Raw genomic sequence first — 20,733 nt, forward strand, 5'->3', positions numbered from 1 at the left:
GAACTGATCTGGGTGTGCTATATAGAAGATGAGTGCTCATTAACTGTAAATGTTAAAGTTAGCTTTGTTTTATCCCATCTTTGCATCTGGCACCAAACTGGCATGACCAAATGGTCCTTTGAATTTCTGTCAGAGGCTGCAAGCCAGGGAGTGGCTTTTATCCCTTTGAACTTTTTGTCTGTTTCTTAGTTGTATTTCTGTCACCTCACAGAGAAGAAATAGTGTTTTCTGGCAGTGGTTGTCAACCAAATCCAACTCCAGGGCTCTCTGCTTGGCATTGTACCAGTTCATTGTAGCCTAACAGGAGATCACTTGGTGGGACCGAGGGCTTGTGAGGTAACGTGAGGGAAGAAGAGGGATACAGCTGAGGGAATGTGTGAGACCCTGCCAAAAGATGTGCTTCTGCTGTAGCACAGATCTTTCAAGTTGATCAGGGTCCTAGAGCAGAAAGAAACCTGGACCTTGGGCTACAAATTCATACCACACAGGCACATCCCCAGTGCAGAGTGAAAGAGGTAAACAAGTGAGCCTTACTCTCCTAAGGCAAGATACCATGCTAGTTTGGAAGTTGAAGACTTCGGGATTATCTCTTGATCTTCTAAATGACCATGATACATCTATTCTTTAATACTTTCACTTGCTGTGTTTCAGAGTGTTTTGATAGTTACTAATAGTTCAGCTCAGTTTTTCTGTACATCACATAGAACCTTGAGCCCTTTAGAAAGTACTCTGAACAGCGTCTGTGAATTTGTGGCTATCAGTGACAGGACAGTTATACATACTCCCTGCTGATATAGTAGGAAAACTAGCTGCCAATTTACAACACAATGCAAAGATGATCTGTTGTTTATTAGTTGCTTTTTTTGAAGTTACTTGCCAATTCCTTAATGTCTTCTCTGCTCTTTCCTGTCTAGAAAGCAATTCACGTCAATTCAGAAAATGTTCTTCTCTGCAATAAGCCCCAGTCCCAAACAGAGTCTTGGTCACCTCTATCCAGCACACCCAGGGACTGCAGAAGGACAAAGCTTATCTTTGATGATATGTAAGTACAGATGACTTTAAAGAAAACAATGTAATTTCCTGCATTTTAAGACAGAAAAATAGAAGTTGGTCCAATGGAACCTGAGTAATGTCCAGAAGTATTATAGTAATACTATACACTGAGAAATTAATGAGACATACTATATTCACTCCTTCATTTTTTTTATCATAAATTAAGCTTCTAATTAATCAGTGAGCAGTGAGAAATGGCTGTTCCCTAAATGATGGGGAGTCAGAAGCCAAGGAGCAGAATGCAGCTGACAGGGCAGGGGCCATGACAGCTGGGGGCCAGTCCCACTGTACCCAAGCCCTGTGAGCAGGGCAGGCTCAGGGCTGGCAGACATTTCAACCAAGAGACAAACTTGTCTGATCCTCAGACAAGTCCACAGTGATGAGGCAGGTCCAAGATCAGGCCTGGAAGTCGGGTCAGGATCAGGTCCCATGAGGGCCAGACACCACACAGTGATTGCCCAACATGCATAGTGACAAGGGAGGTTTGAGGTCCAGCCGGGAAGACAGTCTCCAGGTCAGGGTCCAGATCAGTGGAGGCCATGGCCAGGTGCAAGCACAGCTGTGAAAAGGCTGAAGACAAGCACGCTTAAGATTAGTTTCACAGGGAGTGAAGGCCCAGACCTGAACTTAAATGGATTTATTTAGCCCATGGGCAGAGGAGGGAGGCTCCACATGCAACACGTCAGGGCCATTAAGGCTTTATTAGTACCCTTGGGGCTCTGGCATTAATTATCCACATATCAGACTATTAATATATACAGAACCATAGAGAGGTGGGGTCAGAGGAGCACTCTTCTTGTGCACTTCTTAAAGCAAGAGGAGAGGACATATGGGAGCCTTTCATCCCAGAGCATTGACAGCTGCTGCTGTCATTGCTGCTGCTGCTGCTCAGAAAAAGGTGTCACAAAGGCATGGCAAGTAGGAGGCAGCAGTGGTTAGCCTGAGTATCTGTGGGGATACCTAGCTCTCCCCACCTCCACTGCATCCTTCAAACATTCCCTGCTTTCCTTCTCTGAAAATAATTTTACCTTGTAATTGTCTTTCTTTTATTTTTGGTAAATTAAAATTGCTGCTGGTTCATTTCCCACGATTATTTAGGATGTGATGTTACTTAGATAAGGTGCCAAGATGAAACTGAGTTGAAATCCTACTATCTAGAATCTAGATTCTTTTTGACTGGTCATGTTCTGGCCTGAAAATACCAATTTCTTTTTTTCCTGGCTAGTGTAGAAGAGGTTCTATTCAAGCTATGCCTCAGACTGCCTGGAGCTCCATAAGTTGTGTGACCTTGACATGCCTTTCGTACTCCCCGACTACATTTGAATAGAACCACAGACATCTCTAAATCTTTTATACCAAAGGAAACCCTGAAGTAATAGCCCTGTTTCCTTAGAAATTGCTTTCTACTAACTGGGATATATTAGTAATAATAACAATAATAATAACAGCAATAACTATTATAATAGTAGTAGAAGTAGAAAGGTTTGTTCATAAAAACTCATCTCAGGGACAACTAGAGGGATGGCAGCCACTCATAAAGAGAATCCAGGTTTTCTACTATAAGATAGAAATAATTCCCATAGACTTCAAAGGGATGTAACTGTTTGATATGTCAAGAAAAGAAGGCTGGTGAGATTCATTTCTGTGTGTGTTCATGACAGTCGTGAGGAGATGTAAACTGAATTAAATGTAATAAATTTTTCTACCTCTTTTGGAGAAAACTCTCCCCTGTGTATGTCCATATTTTCCCTCCTTCTCCACTTCCCTCCATGTTATTTTTTAACTCATCAAGTTAATCTATTCAACAATCTCCATTGAGGAAATTTGAAGCTGTTTATAAGTACTGCCGAGTTCAATAATTTATAATCTATAATCTACTTGCAACTGTTCAATTTTTCTACAGTTTAAGCAGGCACATACAAGGTATCAGTGTGCCTGGTAAAAGTCAGAATTGTAGGATGTGCTCATCTGTCTGGATTAGGAGAATAAAACCCATAATCATAAACAGCTACAACAGAACTGTCTTCTGATTTTTCTCTAAGGATACTGACAAAAATTGGGGGAATGGTTTGTTTTGTCTTTCGCCTAAAATGCTGTCATAGGAAAACTGCTTTTTCCACTGCCTTTGTCATCTAAGGGGTGTTTATCACTTGCTTTCTCCATTAGTGATACATGTGATTACTTTGACAGGCATCTTAAATAAAACTGTTTCACCTCTTCAGAGAGAGATACAATTAAACTGTTGGCAGATAGTGCCTTCCATGTAAAGTGTCCCCAAGCAACTTGTGGCCCATTAAAAAAAGCACTGTAAAAAGCTAAATAAGATAAAACACAGAATCAAATATGTCTTAATTTGCACTTAAAAACCAAAAACAGTTAAAAGCCCGTTGTGCTAACTAGAAGAGGGAGTTTTCCATGTGCTACAACTGTCTTCCATAACCTTTATCTAAGGAACACCACCAGAACACCAGCTATACTAGACCTCAATCCTGAAATTACTGTGTAGAGAAGTCACTGAAATATAGCAGATTAGACTGGCTGCAAATGTTAAATGTCAACAAATTTGACTCACATGTTAGAAGGATAACATTAAAAATGGCAGCCAGTGTCTTTCACATTCTTCTAGTACCACAGCAGAGGATTTGAAGAAATGCAAGAGTAGGTCTAAAATTATGTAATAATCCTAATGGCAGCATTTTGTCCAAAATTATGGTTATGAAGTATTTCATCTCATAATCCATGAAATTCTGCTTTATTGTAATCCAGCCATGGCTTTAAAGTCTTTGTTGTAATCAGAATCTGTAGTTTTTAAGAGACTAAATCCCTTATATTTTATTTTAAACAACAACTAATATTTTTGACCAATCAGCATCTCTTCACTTTATTCTCAATTTATTTTCTCCAGATCATTGGCAACAGCTGTCACTAGCAGTAAATTGGAACACAAGTAGGTCAATAAAATGTGTCTCTTGCTTGGCAGAGTGCTGTATACACATACATTGCAATATAACAGTAAACATAGCTAACAGTCTTCGAAAGACAGGAAAAATCCTACTTTCACTGGTTTGCTGTTGTTTATTGCCTGCTCTAAATATGCTTCGAGGTACCCAGCATGCCACATGTATAAGTGACATCAGTGCTGTCTCCCATATTAATTCTTAATGAGATTTCCTGCATTTTTGGCCATTTCTGACTCTGTGAAGAGAACATTTTCAAGGCTACAGAGTAATGCTTCAAGCCAAATTCAGTCCTGCTGTAATTTCACTGAATGCTAGAATTCCCAATAACTGCATTTAGGAACAAAGTCTGTTGTCCTTGAAGTGATAAGCACAGACATGCTGTGGCTGCCTGTGGGCACAGTCCCACACCCTCCCCCAGATGCTGCATGTGTGGTATAAAAAGAGCAAAATGTACCTAGCTTCCCAGTTTTCCTTATGGCTAAATCTGAAGTTGCTCCTGAAGATTTTCTCACTTGCATTGTGGGTTACCCTTTCAAACTTGGCGTTTGGCTTGTTTACCTTATTTTTTTTTACTATTTATTTATTTATGGCCTTATAGGAACAAGACAACACATCTTCAGCTTTGGTGGGTTTCTTGGTTCATATTTTATTGAATGTTTGTTCCACCTCTATGGAACTTCAGGTGCTACAAACACCCACCAGCTTCTCATTGTCCAAGGGACATGAAAGACAACATTCCTGCAACCAGTAAATATCTATACACAGAAAATATTCCACCTGTAAAGATGTTATACATATAGCCTATGAAGAGCTCTAAATAAAACTTTCTGGTGCATCTTTCTGTTTCAGCTTGAACCCCAAGTCAGCTGTGCCCAGGCATTGCCTTGGACTGAGCTCAGAACTATGCCAGGGAGAGAATTAGCAATGGGTGACCAAACAGTAGAGCTGGTATCCTTGCCTTTCTTATTCCACTCACACAGACATAGCCAAAGAATGATTTTACTGACAGACTCAGATCTGAGATGGCTTCTGATAATTTTTCCACTAGGGAAGGAGGATTGGTTTGCATCAGCTCATTTTAACATTTATTTCTCTTACTTTACTGCTTGACTAGAAAATATCTTTAGTCCACAGTAAATCATAACTGTTAGCAGGACAAGGGCCCTCTAATCAGGCTCAGCAAACTCTCCTCCAGCTACCAACAGCAGAGCTGAATCTTTTCACAGTATCACTCTGACTGGAAAAGACCTTCAAGATCATCGAGTCCAACCACCAACCTAACTTAGATAGGATAGTCTCTCCTCTCTCACCCGTCTTTCCTCACCCCTGCAACTGGTGAGCAATGAGCAGATGCCTACAGAAGATGATAAGCACTCTCCAAACCTTTTTGCAACTCGTTGTCTACTCTAGGTCTCTTACTGACTATGAGGAAATCTAATCTAACATCCCATTATGTCTACCATTCTACCATACCCCTGGTTGTAGACAGAGTTTGTTTTCCATATGTTTGGTAGCAAACATTGCTTTTTTCTTGAAGAGCTAGAAGTCCTGAGTGCAACTCAGGGTTTGTCTTGTTCCAGATCATAGAGCAGCATGGATTTTCATCACCCTCAATGCCAGGATTCACAGGTGTGGTGTGTGAGAAATATTCTAATGCCTCTATTTGCAGCTTAATTCCTAATTCAGCTTTGCTGTCCCTGTAGCAATGGTAAATATCTTTGTTTGAAGAATGTAGTTCAAGACCATTTTCCACAATATAATTACACAGAGGTTTCCCTTTTGGACTAAAAAGCTCAGTGTAACAGCCCTAGGGTACAAAGGCTGTGATCCCCTAGGAAAACCTGGGACCTTTCCTGATTGTTCCTTCAACATATAAAGAATATTTTTATCTTACAGGGATAATGAACCATACTAGCAAATTATCATAACCACTTTAGCCTAGAGAATCACAAATTGACTGTTCAAATTCATTTTTAGCCTGGGAGTAACCTGTTCATCTTGAGAGCCAGCAATGAACCATGGAGCTGGAGGACAGCTTGGAGGACACAATGCACACAAGGAATATGAATTCCCAGAATCCCTATCAGATTCTTTCCAGGTCTTCTAGTGCCTGATTATGATTTCTTTCAAATCCTGTGATGACTGAAGTTTCTTAGAAAGGCATCACAGGCCAGAGCCCTGGATAGAGTCTGTGTTTCAGGATCACCTGCTTTTTTCAGTGTCTATGCCTCATTCGTTGACTCAGATTTCACATGTACTGCCCTTGAGCAGTTTCACCCACACCTTGACTTCTCACTCATCAGAGCTGGGAACATCTTGGCTGGCTGCCACGCAGTCTCTCCCAGAAAGATCTTTCTGCCTTTGGTTTTCAACTGCCTCTGAGGAATTCAGGGTGCGATTCTATGGCATTTTAAAACAACATAAATCCATAAATCTGGACTGCTGTGGTCCTGCCCTCTCTCCCTACTTCGGACTGTAAAGGCTTTCACTCCACCTCTGATTAAAATTAGTTGACTTCAGTGTCTATTTAACATAACCTAGCTTAACTGCAAGGATGTAATGTTTTCCACCTCTGCTTTTAATACTGGAGCTCAAGTGCCTATTTTTAGTACATCTTTCATTTCTCTCTCTTCACATGTACATTTTGCCCTTGTATGCTTTAGTTTAGATACTGATTTCACATGGATATCCTTAAGTCATTAATCTAGGTCAGGCCCAGTAATTTGAGCCTTTCTCTTAGTCTCTCGCATTTCACTAAAAAGATACAGTTAGTCTGGGGGATTTTGCATTTTTGACAAAACAGAAATCCCTGCTTATTTTATCTTTCTTCATTTGTTTTAAATTAAGTGCCAGGTTTAATTTTGTGTGCTATTTTTTGCAACAGTAACTCCCTTCTTAGGTATCTGTATTATTCGTCTATTCATCTAATCTGAGCTATTGACCTTGTCATACTAAGCCCAACAAGATATTAGCTGTGTAGTTGTGCTCTCAAGTAAGTTTTTCTTATATTTGGCCTGACTCCAATCCCATTCTTTGTTCCTGTCTTTCTGAAATGCTTATAGCATTATCATTTAAATGCATCACAAATACTCTCCCTGCCCTCTCCATTTGTATGTTCCTCTGACCTTTCCAGACCTGCTGGGCTAGTGAGCAAGAGGCTCCCATAACTGAGTACCCACCTTGTACTCTGCCATGGGGTCTCCCCCATCCTGTGTGCCATGCTTGAGACACAGCAGTGCCATGTTCCATAAACCAGCATTTAGTTTAAGTTGTGGAACGGACAGGCCATGACACATCAGGGGGGAATACTATTTTGCACAGCAATACCTGCTCCCCAGCTTCAGCTCTGTCCTTTATGCCCAAGATGACCATCTTTATCTGTGATCCATGTCACCCATGCTCCTAACACATGTCCCAATATGAAACAGCAAATAGGCAGGGCTGTATAAACCTACCTTGTACTTTACATTATTTTCTTGCTCTTACAGGCCTGGGACTGAAAGTTCAAGGCCTACTGGCACAGCTTCAAAACTGGACATGGGCTAACTCTGGCTACGACAGTTTCTTCTGATTTGCTTCCAGCTCTGATCAAATTTAAAAGATGCTTATTTATCTGTTCTGCTCCCTTCCAGCACACTGACATTTTTAGGGTCAAGTTTGCTAAAGTTGTGAAACTGGTCTTATGTTTAGAATTATGATTTAAGCTGCTTTTATTATGTGCAATTGTTGTACACTGAGGAAGCACTAGTTTGTTTTTTATAACACTTCAGCAGCATTATCTCTGATGGGTATTAAAATATGCACTTGGCTACGTTTATGCTGGTTAATTGAACTTTTATTAGTTTTTTTAATGTATCCTCATAAAGCACCATACCACAGTAAGAAATAATGTACAAGTGGTAGAATATGTAAATGAAGCAGAAAATGCTATAGTTTAGTATTTAGTTCATATAAAATATAAAAATTAGATGAAGAATGCATTTTTGAATGCAGTTATAATTAAAATTGTATGTTGGAGTCTAAGCTATACCATACTCTGTAAATACGAGTGGTTGCACTGAGTTCCAAGGAGATTATGTTGCAGTAGATGCTGATAAATTACTGTACGGAGTAAGGCTTTTATTGATTCACTTTGTTTGATTCTCTTCCCCTTTTTTTACTGCATGAGTTTACATTTTTGCAATTATCTGCTAAACTGGAGTAAATTAAATTCAGAGAAGGCAGCAAAAGACAAAGGTGGCAGAGATGCTCTGTAATGGCATTGAGCTAAATAGGATGAGAGAGAGAAAGACACACACAGAGACATTTCACCTGGGTAATGGTAACACCACTCTTAGGAGCTCAACAGCCTGGAAATTCTGAAAGGCTGCTTCTGGAAGGGGAGTAATTACCATGCCCGCAGCCATCTCACCTCACGCTGGGATCCCGCACAACATAACAAGCAATAGAAATGCTGTCTCTCCTGCTGGTTTTCAGCAGCCTCCCAGAGAAAGTGGTGGCAAGGCGAGTGAGAGAAATTCTGGACAGTAGTGGATTGTTTGATACATTTCATCCTGGATTCAGCCACAGCCATGCTACTGAGGCTGCCCTTGTCAAAGTCATAAATGGTTTGAATGCCACGGCTGAAAGGGAAGCCTGGCCTTGTTTGTACTATCAGATCTAGCCGTGGGGGGGTTATTCTGTAAAAGGCTGGATTCTGTTGCAGTGCCTAGGTGACTGCCTAGTGTTGACGGAGAATGCGTTGAAATGGTTCCAGCGGTACTTGATTGCTTTCCCCAATCAACGTAGCAGGGTAAATTCTCCTTGAGAGCAGCCAGTTTCACATAATGACACTTGATCCCAGGGAGAATTCACCAGTGGCCTGGCTTAGTTGGCACTGATGCTTTAAGCTCTTTCTCTTGCCTTTCAGAGAGATATATGAGATGCATTAGAGCAGTGTATTAGAACTTCTTTTTGCCTTTGTTGAAGAGGACTGTATTTCTGAAAGTACCAACAATCAGATATTCAGAAACAAATGACTTTCTTGTGCAGTCAAGATTATTACTAGAGATAAAACACTTGTTTGTACCTGTTAATTTGAAGTCAGACTTCTTTTTAATTTTATTTTTTTTAAAGAGGCCTGAATTCTGTTTGTAAATCTGAAGTGACAGCGCTGACACCAATAGACACATACAGTTGTAAATAACTTAAAAGGAGAATCTGATTCAATTGTCTGAAAACCAGAAGTCACTGAATAACTTTCTGTGAGACTTCAGTTTACATTCATGACCACCAACCTTTTTTGCCTGGTAAAAAGGCTCCATTGCTGCTTCTACTACTTACATCCACTCCAGTTCAACCAGTAGCCTTGTACCATTTTAACTCTGCAGAAATTTTCTTCATTCCCTGGTTTCTCAGGCTGTAGCAAGGCTGTGATCTGCAGAGGGACTTCCAGTTTTAGACCCAAGACCTGCAAAGGTACCTAGCCTCAGATCTTTCTGAATCTCACCAGTGGGAAAACAGATTTGCTTCTTCTCAAGATAGCTCTCAACAAAATCATAAAGTATCTGAAAATGCCATGCAATGAGAATACCTGCAAATTCTCCAGTCTGAGATTATCACCAATTTCACTAAATAGGCCAAGCTACAGAAGAAATTTGGATGAACCCTCAAGTTTGTAAGAGGTATGGGTTCTCAGTCATTGTAACCTAAGGGTCTGTGAAATCAGACTATGGTTAATAGAATATTTGGTAAGCTTCCTAGATACAAAATGTGCAGTATGCAAAAGAACATTAATTATTTTATGCATCAGCTTTCTCATGTGTCTTTATATACCCATGAGCTGAGGTAACCTGTTCTCTTCAAGAAGCCTACAGAAGAGTGGGTTTTTCCTGGTTTTGTGTTTTTTTTTTTCATAACATAAAAATTTGTACTAGTGTACTGGATTTAAAAAGACAAATTATGTTTGTGTGCAATGCGAACCTAAACAAATCTGAATTTGAAACCTTTCTTTGCCACTAGAAAATAATTAATCCAAGCACATCCTTATTTTGTTACTAAAATTATGTAAGAAATGTATGCAATGTAAATGAGCATACGTTAAATCTGTAGGACATTTCTGTTTTCCATTTTCACCCAACATGCCCATTTGTAATTTGAATAGAAAGTTTATTAACATGTAGCGGTAAGTAGAAGAGCAGTGTTCCATAGATTACATAAACAAATGAGAATTTGACTTGGCATGTTTATTAACTCTCTGTTTAAGAAACTAGAAGAAAACATATCCTATCCATTTTTTCCTAATTTATCTTAATTTATTTTTTTTAATCCCCTGATTTGTAAATCAATCTTGCATTTTTCCTGTGGACATATCTGAATGTTTACATTGAGGGTATATATGCTTTGCTTTAAAATTACTTTTTTATAGTTTCTTTTTTATATTAGGCCTCCCAAAAAAACTATTTGACTTAGTACAAACCAATGAGTTCAGCTTTTGTGTGTTGCATTATGGCCAACCACCCCATCCCACAGCAGGGGCCTCAAAGCAGGCTTCTTGGTTCAGTGATGTGCATGCCTCTTGCTTATAACTGCATTGTTAGTCATGACTTGGGAGAATAAAACCTACTACAAGTTAAAAACCTATGAGTAAGCAGACCATAATTACAGCTGTGTTATCTCACTTTCATCTTACAGCCTCTTACCATGCTTCAGACAAGCAAGTTAGACATATAGGGCTGGGTGATATCTGAGAGGCAATGTTGCAATGGACATAGTTTGATGACCTGAGTTTGAAAGTAGCACGTAAAGGTTCATCACCGTGATCACTTCAGAGAGACGAAAACACTGCTTGGTTGATCTGCCCTGCCTTGCTTTGCTTTTTGACACTTCATTGTAAATCATTTTACTTAGGTCATTGCACAAGACAAAGAGAGACTGTGCTTAATATTTTTTAAGAATTCTTTCAATTGTTCTGAAAATGTCGTTATTTTCCTGTATCAAGCTAACACTGTTTCAATGTCTGATATTTCATAATTGACCAAGACCAAATCCAAATAGTCTGTATTATTAATATAATGTTAGCATCTTGTTGGGCACAGGAGGTATTTGCAGCTGCAGTAGGTTATGAGATACTGGGTCACAAACCTGTTTTAGTCCCCTTTCTGACCTACTGGCTCGGGTAAGCTGAGGAGAAACTCCACTCTGAGGGAGAGTAGTATTTTGAAGTTGAAGCAAAGGAACTGTTTTTCTTTATATAAACAAGCTTTCTAGGGCAGAGGTCATTCCAAATAAGCCAGACTTTGAATCTTATTTCTATCTAGTGTTCCTCAGCCTTCCTTGTCTTCAAAAGAAGGTTGACTAACCTTCCATGGTGCAATTAAATGTCCTTGAAATTGTGGGCATAGAAAGTAGAAAGAAATTAACTAAGTAAAGACACTGCTAAATGCTTTATGGTCTCAAGGAAGTGTATATATATGGCTGTCCTCTTTTGTCAAGAGGCTCCCACTGATCTCAGTTATGGATCTCAGCATGCTCTTGCTGCTAGTGAGGACTATGTACTGGTTTTGGCTCAGTTAGAGTAACTTGTCTTCACAGTGGCTCGTATGGTGCTGTTTTGGAATTGAGACCAAAACAGCGTTGATAACACAAGGATGTTTTAGCTGTTGCTCAGCAGGGTTTACACACAGTCAGAGCCTTTACTGTTTCCCACCACACCTCACCAGTGAGTGGGCTGGGGATGCTCAGTGAGTTGGGAGGGGACACAACTGGGACAACTGACCCCAACTGACCAGAGAGATACCCCACGCTGTATGACATTATGCTCAGCAATAAAAGCTGGGGGAAGAAGGAGAAAAAAGGGATGTTTAGAGTCATGGTATTTGTCTTCCCAAGTTACTTCTAAGTGTGGTGAAGCCTGGCTTTTTTGGACATGACTGAACACCTACCTGTTGTATAGAAGGAGTGAATGAATTCTTTATTCTGCTTTGCTTTACCCATTAAACTGTTTTTATCTCAACCCACGAGTTTTCTCACTTTTATCCTTCCACTTCTCTCCCCAGTCTTGCAGAGGGGAGTGAGCAAGCCACACTCTGGGGGATGAGCTGCCTACCAGGGCTAACCTACAACAGATTGCTGAGTGGCAATAATAACATATCATTTACAACACCTAACACTTAAAAGCATGAATGGTAAAAACATAAGAATTCACACTCTGACTACTCAGGAATATCTCATTTTCATTAGGTAAGGGCAAAGTGATGACACTCTAAGCAATACTAAGAAAACTATTTTGCAAAGGAAAACTTCCTTCTCTGAGAGAGATGAGGACACCAACTGACCAGAGAGATACCCCACGCTGTATGACATTATGCTCAGCAATAAAAGCTGGGGGAAGAAGGAGAAAAAAGGGATGTTTAGAGTCATGGTATTTGTCTTCCCAAGTTACTTCTAAGTGTGGTGAAGCCTGGCTTTTTTGGACATGACTGAACACCTACCTGTTGTATAGAAGGAGTGAATGAATTCTTTATTCTGCTTTGCTTTACCCATTAAACTGTTTTTATCTCAACCCACGAGTTTTCTCACTTTTATCCTTCCACTTCTCTCCCCAGTCTTGCAGAGGGGAGTGAGCAAGCCACACTCTGGGGGATGAGCTGCCTACCAGGGCTAACCTACAACAGATTGCTGAGTGGCAATAATAACATATCATTTACAACACCTAACACTTAAAAGCATGAATGGTAAAAACATAAGAATTCACACTCTGACTACTCAGGAATATCTCATTTTCATTAGGTAAGGGCAAAGTGATGACACTCTAAGCAATACTAAGAAAACTATTTTGCAAAGGAAAACTTCCTTCTCTGAGAGAGATGAGGACATGGCAGTAAGCACAGTATAAACTGAGAAGAACTAAGACATGTTTTAGCTGAGTAGAGAAAGAAGGCAGCCAGCTCCCATGTATATGCGACTGGAAGAATCTGCAGGGTCAGGAAATGTGAAGATTTTTATGAGGCAATGGAAGATGCATGGTTATGGCCTGAAACGATACAGCAAATGGCTGTTCTACACAATGACTGAGAAAGGTGCAATAGGGAGAGCTTGTGGGAGGAGATGAGGAAATTTATTTCAGCCATGAGGAGCTCACTGAGGTGGTGAACAGGCATTGGCAAAGAGGTATCAGTTTGTGTTTTCTTTTGTAATGGAAGTGGATGAGTCTGGATCAGAAATGTAGTTGTGAACCTCAGCATAGAGACAGCAGTTGAATTTGTTCTCTGCAGTCAGTAGGTCAGATAGGTTAAGGAAGGGGTGACATCTCCAAGATCTCTTTGAGGAGAAGTCAATGAAGAAACTGGCATGAGCAATGCCAGTGGAATTGCAGCAGGTGGCCCAGTCAAAGATGAACTCCAGGCAGCAGAAGGAAACAGCGCTCTCAGTGTGCTTACAGATCATAGAATCATAGCATGCTTTGGGTTGGAAGGGACCTTAAAGATTGTCTAGATCCAACTCCCTGCATGGGCTGGGACACCTCCCACTAGACCAGGTTGTTAAGAGCCCCATCTAACCTGGCCTTGAACACTTTGAGGATGGGGCTTCCACAATTTCTCTGGGCAGCCTGCTCCAGTGTCTCACCACCCTCACACTATAGAACTTCTTCCTAATGTCTAACCTAAATATCCCCTCTTACAGTTTTAATCCATTACCCCTTGTCCTATCGTTACATGCCCTTGTAAAAAGTGCCTCCCCAGCTTTCCTGTGGGCCTCTTCAGGTACTGGATAAGAGGCAGAAGGGGAGCAAGATGGTAGTTGTGGAGGCAAACAGGTTCGATGTGTTTTTAAAGTGGAGAGATTGTTTTGAGAAGAGGAAGAAGCCAAAGCAAATGACAATGTACAGAGAGGAGTAGAAAAAGTGGTAATCAAGCATCAGGGAGAGTCATGATGGAATAATGCTTAATGCCTGCATCCGTTTTGCAGATCAAAACTGCACTAATTTGGGAAGCAGTTTATATCATCCATAAAACCACATTTTATTAGCTTTTTTTTTTTTTTTTTTGCTTTGAATCACTGACTTCTAAAGAATGAGAACAGCCATAAATGCTATTGTCTCCACAGGCAGCAATTTGGAAACAGAAGATGCATGGTTACATGATAAGTCTATTTTCTTCATAAAAAATGTTCACAAATCAGGTTTGAAATAAGGAAAAGATAACTTGAAAATATTCTGCACTTCAGTCAATAATAAAATGTCTTCTTATTTTCCCCTGGTAGGCCACGCAATGCAGATTACTTTATGCAGGAAGCTAAACGGAAGAAGCATAAAGCAGATGCAATGGTAAGAACATTCCCTTTCCAGTTATTTTGCTCCAAATTATTTTTGTAATGCGGTTTCTTCATCAGTGCAGTATTGCTGGGGTAATTATAAAATCTATTATAAGGATGGCTAGGCTTGTTAAATTAAGAAATGTTTATATAATCAAATGTTCATAGCCCAATAAACTATGGCTTAACAAATAATGACTTACTGAGATAAAGGCCTGGAAAAATAAAACTTTCCATTTATTCCTTTGCTTTAATTAGTAACTATAGTAATGGAGGCTGAGTAAGGGATCCACATATCTATCTTCTCAGTTTAACTAGCTGGCTAGGTCCTATAATTGTATCCCTAAATTTGGTCTGGTCGCTGAGGTGGTTTTTTGTTTTTGTTTGGTTGGTTGGGTTTTTTTGGTTTTTTTAAAGATCATTTGCTCAGCAGTACTAAATGAATCCTGGTTTCATGGCAGACCTCTGCTAACATAACCCTAGAGGAGCACCTTGCACACAAAAGGCTGTTAAAAAAACAGATTCTTGGCCCTGGCTTTGAATTGTCTAAAGGTGTAGCCTTTAAGACCCTCTTGGAAAAGGGAGATCTACGGTTGTGTGAAGCACTGAAGAGTTGCTTGTCTTTCCAAACAAATGGATGCAACAAAGTGTGTGAGGCTCCAGGAGAGCTCCACTTAGCCATCTCTCAGCTTTCTCCAAGGCTACGTCTGTCCAGCACTATGAGTAAACTAGAACAGCCTTAAAAACACTAGGCCTCTGGGATGGCAGGCACAATAGATTGGGTGGAACCCTGCATTAATAGGGCTATCTTGCAGGGGAGAGCAGCTGCACTCCTGCCTTATTCTGTCAGACAGACACTTTGTTGTCACAGCAGCAGGGAAGAAGAAAGGTAGCTCAAAGTGTCTGTTTCTTCATCTCTTTTTCTTAGCAGTGCAGAGTGTAAAAAGGCCAAGGAAGCAGAAACAGACCCTTGATTTAGGACACTAACACCGAGTTTTACACTCTACCTGAGTTTATTAGCACATGGTTTATTCAGTTCCATATTACTCTAAAGTAAGCCTTAAATCAGAAAATATTGTGTAAAAGCACAAATGGTGCATTTGTGTTGCTTTAAATGGAATGGAAAAAAACAAACACTTAATATGCAAAGGAAATTCTTAGCCTGAGGAGAAATATTTTTATGGTGGACTCTTAGAAACAAGAGGTACAAGCATTGTTGTGTGCTCTGCCACAGGTTACCTGCATGAAAGACACTTAAGCACAGCTAAAATAGTCTCCTGTTAGTGTGAGGTGATTGAAAAATCCTCCACATTCAGCTTCCATACACAGGGGACCAGCACCTTACTTATACCTTGAGAACCACCCTTTTCAGGTACTTCCTCTCCCTCACTGACTATGTAGGGATTCTGGAGGAACTGCCACATTGCCAGGCTGCCTCCACACACTTTGAATCATCTGGCTGAGCTCAATACCTCCTACTTGGGCACTGCAATACCTAACATAGGCACTTAGAGTGAGCAGCCTGAAAATTACTCTAAGTCTCTCTGCTCCTTAGTCCCCCATCTGTGAAATTGGGATAATAGCACTTCCACCTGCACAAGAGCGTTGGGGAGAGAAATATAATAAAAAGTTTGTGGAGTTCTCTGGTATGATCGCAATGGGAGTCATAATGTAAGAACCTAAAATAGATTGAAGCCAGTGTGCCATTCCAAAGTTACTATTTAAAAATTTTATCCCTAGGAAAAGAATAAGGTCCATTAACCTTTCACTGTGTGTATCAGATTTCAGCCAAATGCATCCACTCCATTAATGGGCTTTTCGTACAGCAGGAGTTCTGACTGAAGGGAAGTCAAGACAGAGAGGTTTTAGTATGATTCATCTCTATCCACGTCAAAAATGAAATTCTGAGGGCACATAAGTGTTATGTAAATGTACACTTATGAACATTATGTGTACGTTTGCATATACACCATCATTGAGGACATGTATGTACATATATCTATGTAAGTGCACAAATACACATACACAGAGTCAAAAAAGTACTGAAAACAGGAGAAGAAATGAGGCAAGGAGGAAGGATGGGAGGAGAAGCTGTGGGAGCATAACATTGCCTGAAAGAGGAGGGGGAAGATATAAAAAACAAACTCCTGACAAGAGTAGAGTGTGGTCAAGCCGTGCTGAAAATGGTAGGGATAAAGGAGACATGAGAACACAGATGAACCTTTGAATGTGAGAGTTAGAAGTCAAAGTATTATTTCTGATTTTCTTAGTTCATTATAACCATTACCTGTCTTTGTTGAGTGATGAAAAATTACATTTCCAGACACGTGAAGCCCTTTGTATGAAAGCTGGAGCAAAAGGTGATGAGTTTGTGGAAATTCTAGCACTGGAAGTCTCTTGACAAAGATCTGTCAGGAATGTCCTAGGCAGAGTTGATCCCTCTTTGGACACAAGAGTGTGGAGAAAAGAACATCTTGTAGCCTTTTTCAGCTCTACTTTCTGTATCTTATGATTTTCACTGATGCACAGGGTGTTTGATGTGTTTTAGCTTTCTTGTACAAAAATTTGTCAATCTGAAGATACACCAATTTTTGTCAAGTTTACAATTCATGTTGATACAGCCCCATCAAATGTAACCATATCTTGATGATTACACTATTTCTCAGTGTCCTTATTTTTTCCTTCTAGGTGGAAAAGTTTGGAAAGGCACTGAATTATGCAGAAGCAGCACTATCATTTATTGAGTGTGGAAATGCGATGGAACAAGGCCCAATGGAATCTAAATCTCCTTATACAATGTATTCAGAAACAGTTGAACTCATCAGGTAGGAAGGAAGGAGATAACCTCAGGGGTTGCTCTGTTTGTGCAAACTATTTGTCTACATTATTAGATAATTCCCTAGGTACAGTAGAAGAGGAGAAATGTACCAGGTACCTGGTCAGTCATATGTAATATGTATGTATAATCTATGAATTCTGTGGAAAAATAAATGAGGAAACTGTGTAGAATGCAAAAAAGCCCCAAAGCTTTTCATATTACTTCAGTTGCAAATTACTTCCAGACTTTCACTGTATAAGTCCCATACTATTCAAAAGGGAAAAATAATACATAATACCAAAACATTCTCATGGGGTGGCAGTTCGCAAAATGCTACAACGTGTTTAAGACTGCAGTGTAATGGTTACCTGAAAGAAGATGTGAACAGTGATAGAAAAATGGACACTCAGGGTTGATTTGGTGTGCATGCTCCTACTGTAGCCAGTGGAGTCCCAAGAGCAGTCCAGCTCACACTAAAGCTACTCCTACATTTAGTCACCTTCATGGCTCTCCAAACCGGACAGCCTAGAATTCAGTCCCACCCTCAGTCCCTATGAAGAAAGTTTGCCTCTTTCAGTCTTTTGCTCCTTTATAGTTGGTACTAACAGTTAACATAATTGACAGTGTCAGTAGAGAACACAAAGATCAAATTACAAATATGTAAGGGGTGAGTGTCAGGGGGACGGAGTTAGGCTTTTCTCAGTGATGACCAGTGATAGGACAAGGGGTAATGGGTGTAAATTGGAGCATAGGAGGTTCAAGGTGAATATCTGAAAAAATTTTTTTACTGTAAGAGTGACAGAGCCCTGGAGCAGGCTGCCCAGGGAGGTTGTGGAGTCTCCTTCACTGGAGACATTCAAAACCCACCTGGATGCGTTCCTGTGTGATGTACTCTAGGTGACCCTGCTCTGGCAGGGGGGTTGGACTAGATGATCTTTCGAGGTCCCTTCCAACCCCTGGGATTCTATGATTCTATGATCAAAATAATCCCAACTGCTGAGGCCCTCTTTCCACAAGAGGGTGAGCTCAGCCACACCAGCAGAAAAAACTGCTCTGTCAGTGACCATGGCATCATTTCTTAGAACTGTCAACCACACAACTCTCATCAGGACTAAGTTAAATGGAAGTAAAATATTTTAATTTGTAATCATACTCATAATGGAGGAAAGCTTCTAAAACAATTGCATTCTTTTGGACTTAGTGTTGATGTGATTTTCTCGCATGTTAACAATTCCATTGGCGTTTTATTCTGCTTGGGGCTGTCTTCTCATGCATTTCAGTGGATTGAGGCCAGCTTTCTAACTGGAAGGTTATTAAACAAAATAATTATTTAATTTTTTTTCAGTAAGGGAACAGTACATCCCATCTCTGCAATTCTTTCCTTCTTCCCTTCAAAAGGCAGAAAACTCTTTCTTTGCCTGCCCTGTCTTTTCTCATGATAATAAATATATGGTCCTAACTCTGGAAATGCAGCTCCATAGTTTTCAATAATTTGTGTAGCTGAGGTCATGTTGCAGAGTGAATTGCTGTCCATCTTGCTGATGCTCAGGAAAATAAGTAGTTTAATAGATACGCCTGTTGAAACAAAATGTTCATATTGAATCCTTGCTTAGCTATCAGGATTAAAGTTTGAAAGCAAAGATAAGAAAAAACACACTCATATAATGGTGGGGAACAGGTATTTTTTCTGGAAGCAAGCCCAGAAGTGCTATGTGTTGTCCTAACCTTGCCCATTGTTCAGGTGTTCAGCTGGAAGCTGAGATTTCCAGAAACTTAATTTGTGATTGCATAGCACATACACTCTTGAAACAGCAGTGTTACCTCTGTGGATGTTTAATATTTATAGAATTTGAATGTAATGTCATATGAGCAAAAATAGCTCTGAGCCACATGTTCCCTCTCTGCTGTGCTCTGCTTGGAGGAGCAAATCTGGGTAGACGTGCTCAGAGCTGGCAGGGTGAGGGCAGCACCAGCTTCAAGGCAGGCTGTCTGCCTTCAAACACTATGAAAACCTTTCTGCATGAACTCTGTGTAACTGGGTCTCAAGAACAGGAGAGGTTATTTTGGTAAGGCAGCATCACCTCACCAGCTAGGCTCCCCTGTGGACTGATGGATGTTCAAGGGAGTTACTGCTGTTTGAAGAGTGCACTGTTATTGGCAAACTAGCTCTGAAACACAACCAGAAAAGCGTGTGTATGTTTAGTAACTTGAGCAAATACGTACAAGGGGGCAGATGAAATTATATTGGCCAGCTTAGCTCTCTGATCACTAATATAAAGCCGTCTCAGTTAACTCACACTGGCTTTTTTTTTCCTATTGCTGAAGGTATGCAGTGAGACTAAAAACCCACTCAGGCCCCAACGCCACACCAGAAGACAAGCAGCTGGCAGCATTATGGTTAGTAGATCAAGATTTCCTCAAAAGGCTTCTTTTTTACAGTGAGCCCATTCTTGAAAATCAGATGCTGGACGCAGCCAAATAGGATTATGTTGTGTCTTGAAATACTTTCTGCTCTGGGAAGGTCCAATCCTTGTCTTACTGTACCAGATCTGCATTCTGTCTCTGTAAATAAGCAATTCATACTTACTGACTGTGACAGGGCAGCTATGGTACATCAGTGTAATCAATTTTTAAATGCCTGATGGTTTGTTGTTTTTATGAGTGATGTACTTTTGTACCAATAGCTTGGTAATTTCTTCTGTGGCTGACATTTTAGGCTCAATAATCATAAAGTATATTTACATTATATGAAGGGAGATACGGTGACAGTGATAATTAAACCTCTTGGATTACCTTCAAAATTGAGGTTTCTAGATACATACACACGCACCTTAGATTCTATAGGGTGGTTGCTGGTTGCTAGTAAAATACTAAAATGTGATTAAACCCAAATTTGAATGTAATATCTATGTAGTTGATACATTAAATACCTATTACATGGTTACTGATTCTCAGTAAGTGGACATTTGCAATCAGCAAGTGTTTTTAACATCTATTAACCATCTGTTAAAAATCCAAATTAAATGTATCTTTAGCCTCGATAAAAAAAAAAAAGGAGGCCTAATTAATCCTTTGTATTAAAAAAAAAAAAATGTTCAGAGTTGCAGTTTTATTTATTTTTAAATGCCCTTTCTTTGGCACTAGCTTGCTGTGCCATCAGGAGGAGCACGGGATGCATTCATGGCAATTGCTTTAAAATCGCTTAGGTGGGAAAAGGGCTAGAGAACAGTTAAAAAATCCACGAATAATAAACCGAAGGCGTTCATAAGGGCTGCTCGGAGGTGCCGGAGCCCTTCGGAGTGCGCAGAACCGCATCCAAATTGACGGAGCCGCCGCATCTGTTCCGGCAGAAAGGTCAGGGCGAGGGAAAGCAGACGGTGCCTTCCCCGGGCGATGAATCGCGATCCTAACTCACCGTCTGGCAGCCCGCAGATGAGCTGACACCATTTGCATACGCGCTGTACCTGTGAAGGTGACAGAGCGAGAGTTACGGTGACGGCGAGGCCACCGCATCCCCCGGCTGCTCCCCGCGCCCGCCGGGCGGGCTGCCAAGCCCGGCGCTTCTCCTGAGGAGAGACTGTCCTCCGGCGGCGCGCAGCACAAAAATCC

General features: G+C 40.5%; 1 protein-coding gene across 1 annotated transcript in view; it reads left to right on the forward strand.

The window, feature by feature from the left end:
* The window catches only part of AFF3 (AF4/FMR2 family, member 3), a 345,281-nt gene that overhangs the window by 313,148 nt on the left and 11,400 nt on the right, over nt 1-20,733 (forward strand). Inside the window, exons 15-18 of the mRNA XM_010001439.1 lie at nt 915-1,042; nt 14,256-14,319; nt 16,995-17,131; nt 19,450-19,521. Coding sequence (XP_009999741.1) covers nt 915-1,042; nt 14,256-14,319; nt 16,995-17,131; nt 19,450-19,521 — 401 coding nt within the window. The remainder of the gene's footprint in view (nt 1-914; nt 1,043-14,255; nt 14,320-16,994; nt 17,132-19,449; nt 19,522-20,733) is intronic.

This window comes from Chaetura pelagica, unplaced genomic scaffold (genome assembly GCF_000747805.2).
Source record: "Chaetura pelagica isolate M959 unplaced genomic scaffold, ChaPel_1.0 scaffold377, whole genome shotgun sequence".
Classification (NCBI taxonomy): Eukaryota; Metazoa; Chordata; class Aves; order Apodiformes; family Apodidae; genus Chaetura; species Chaetura pelagica.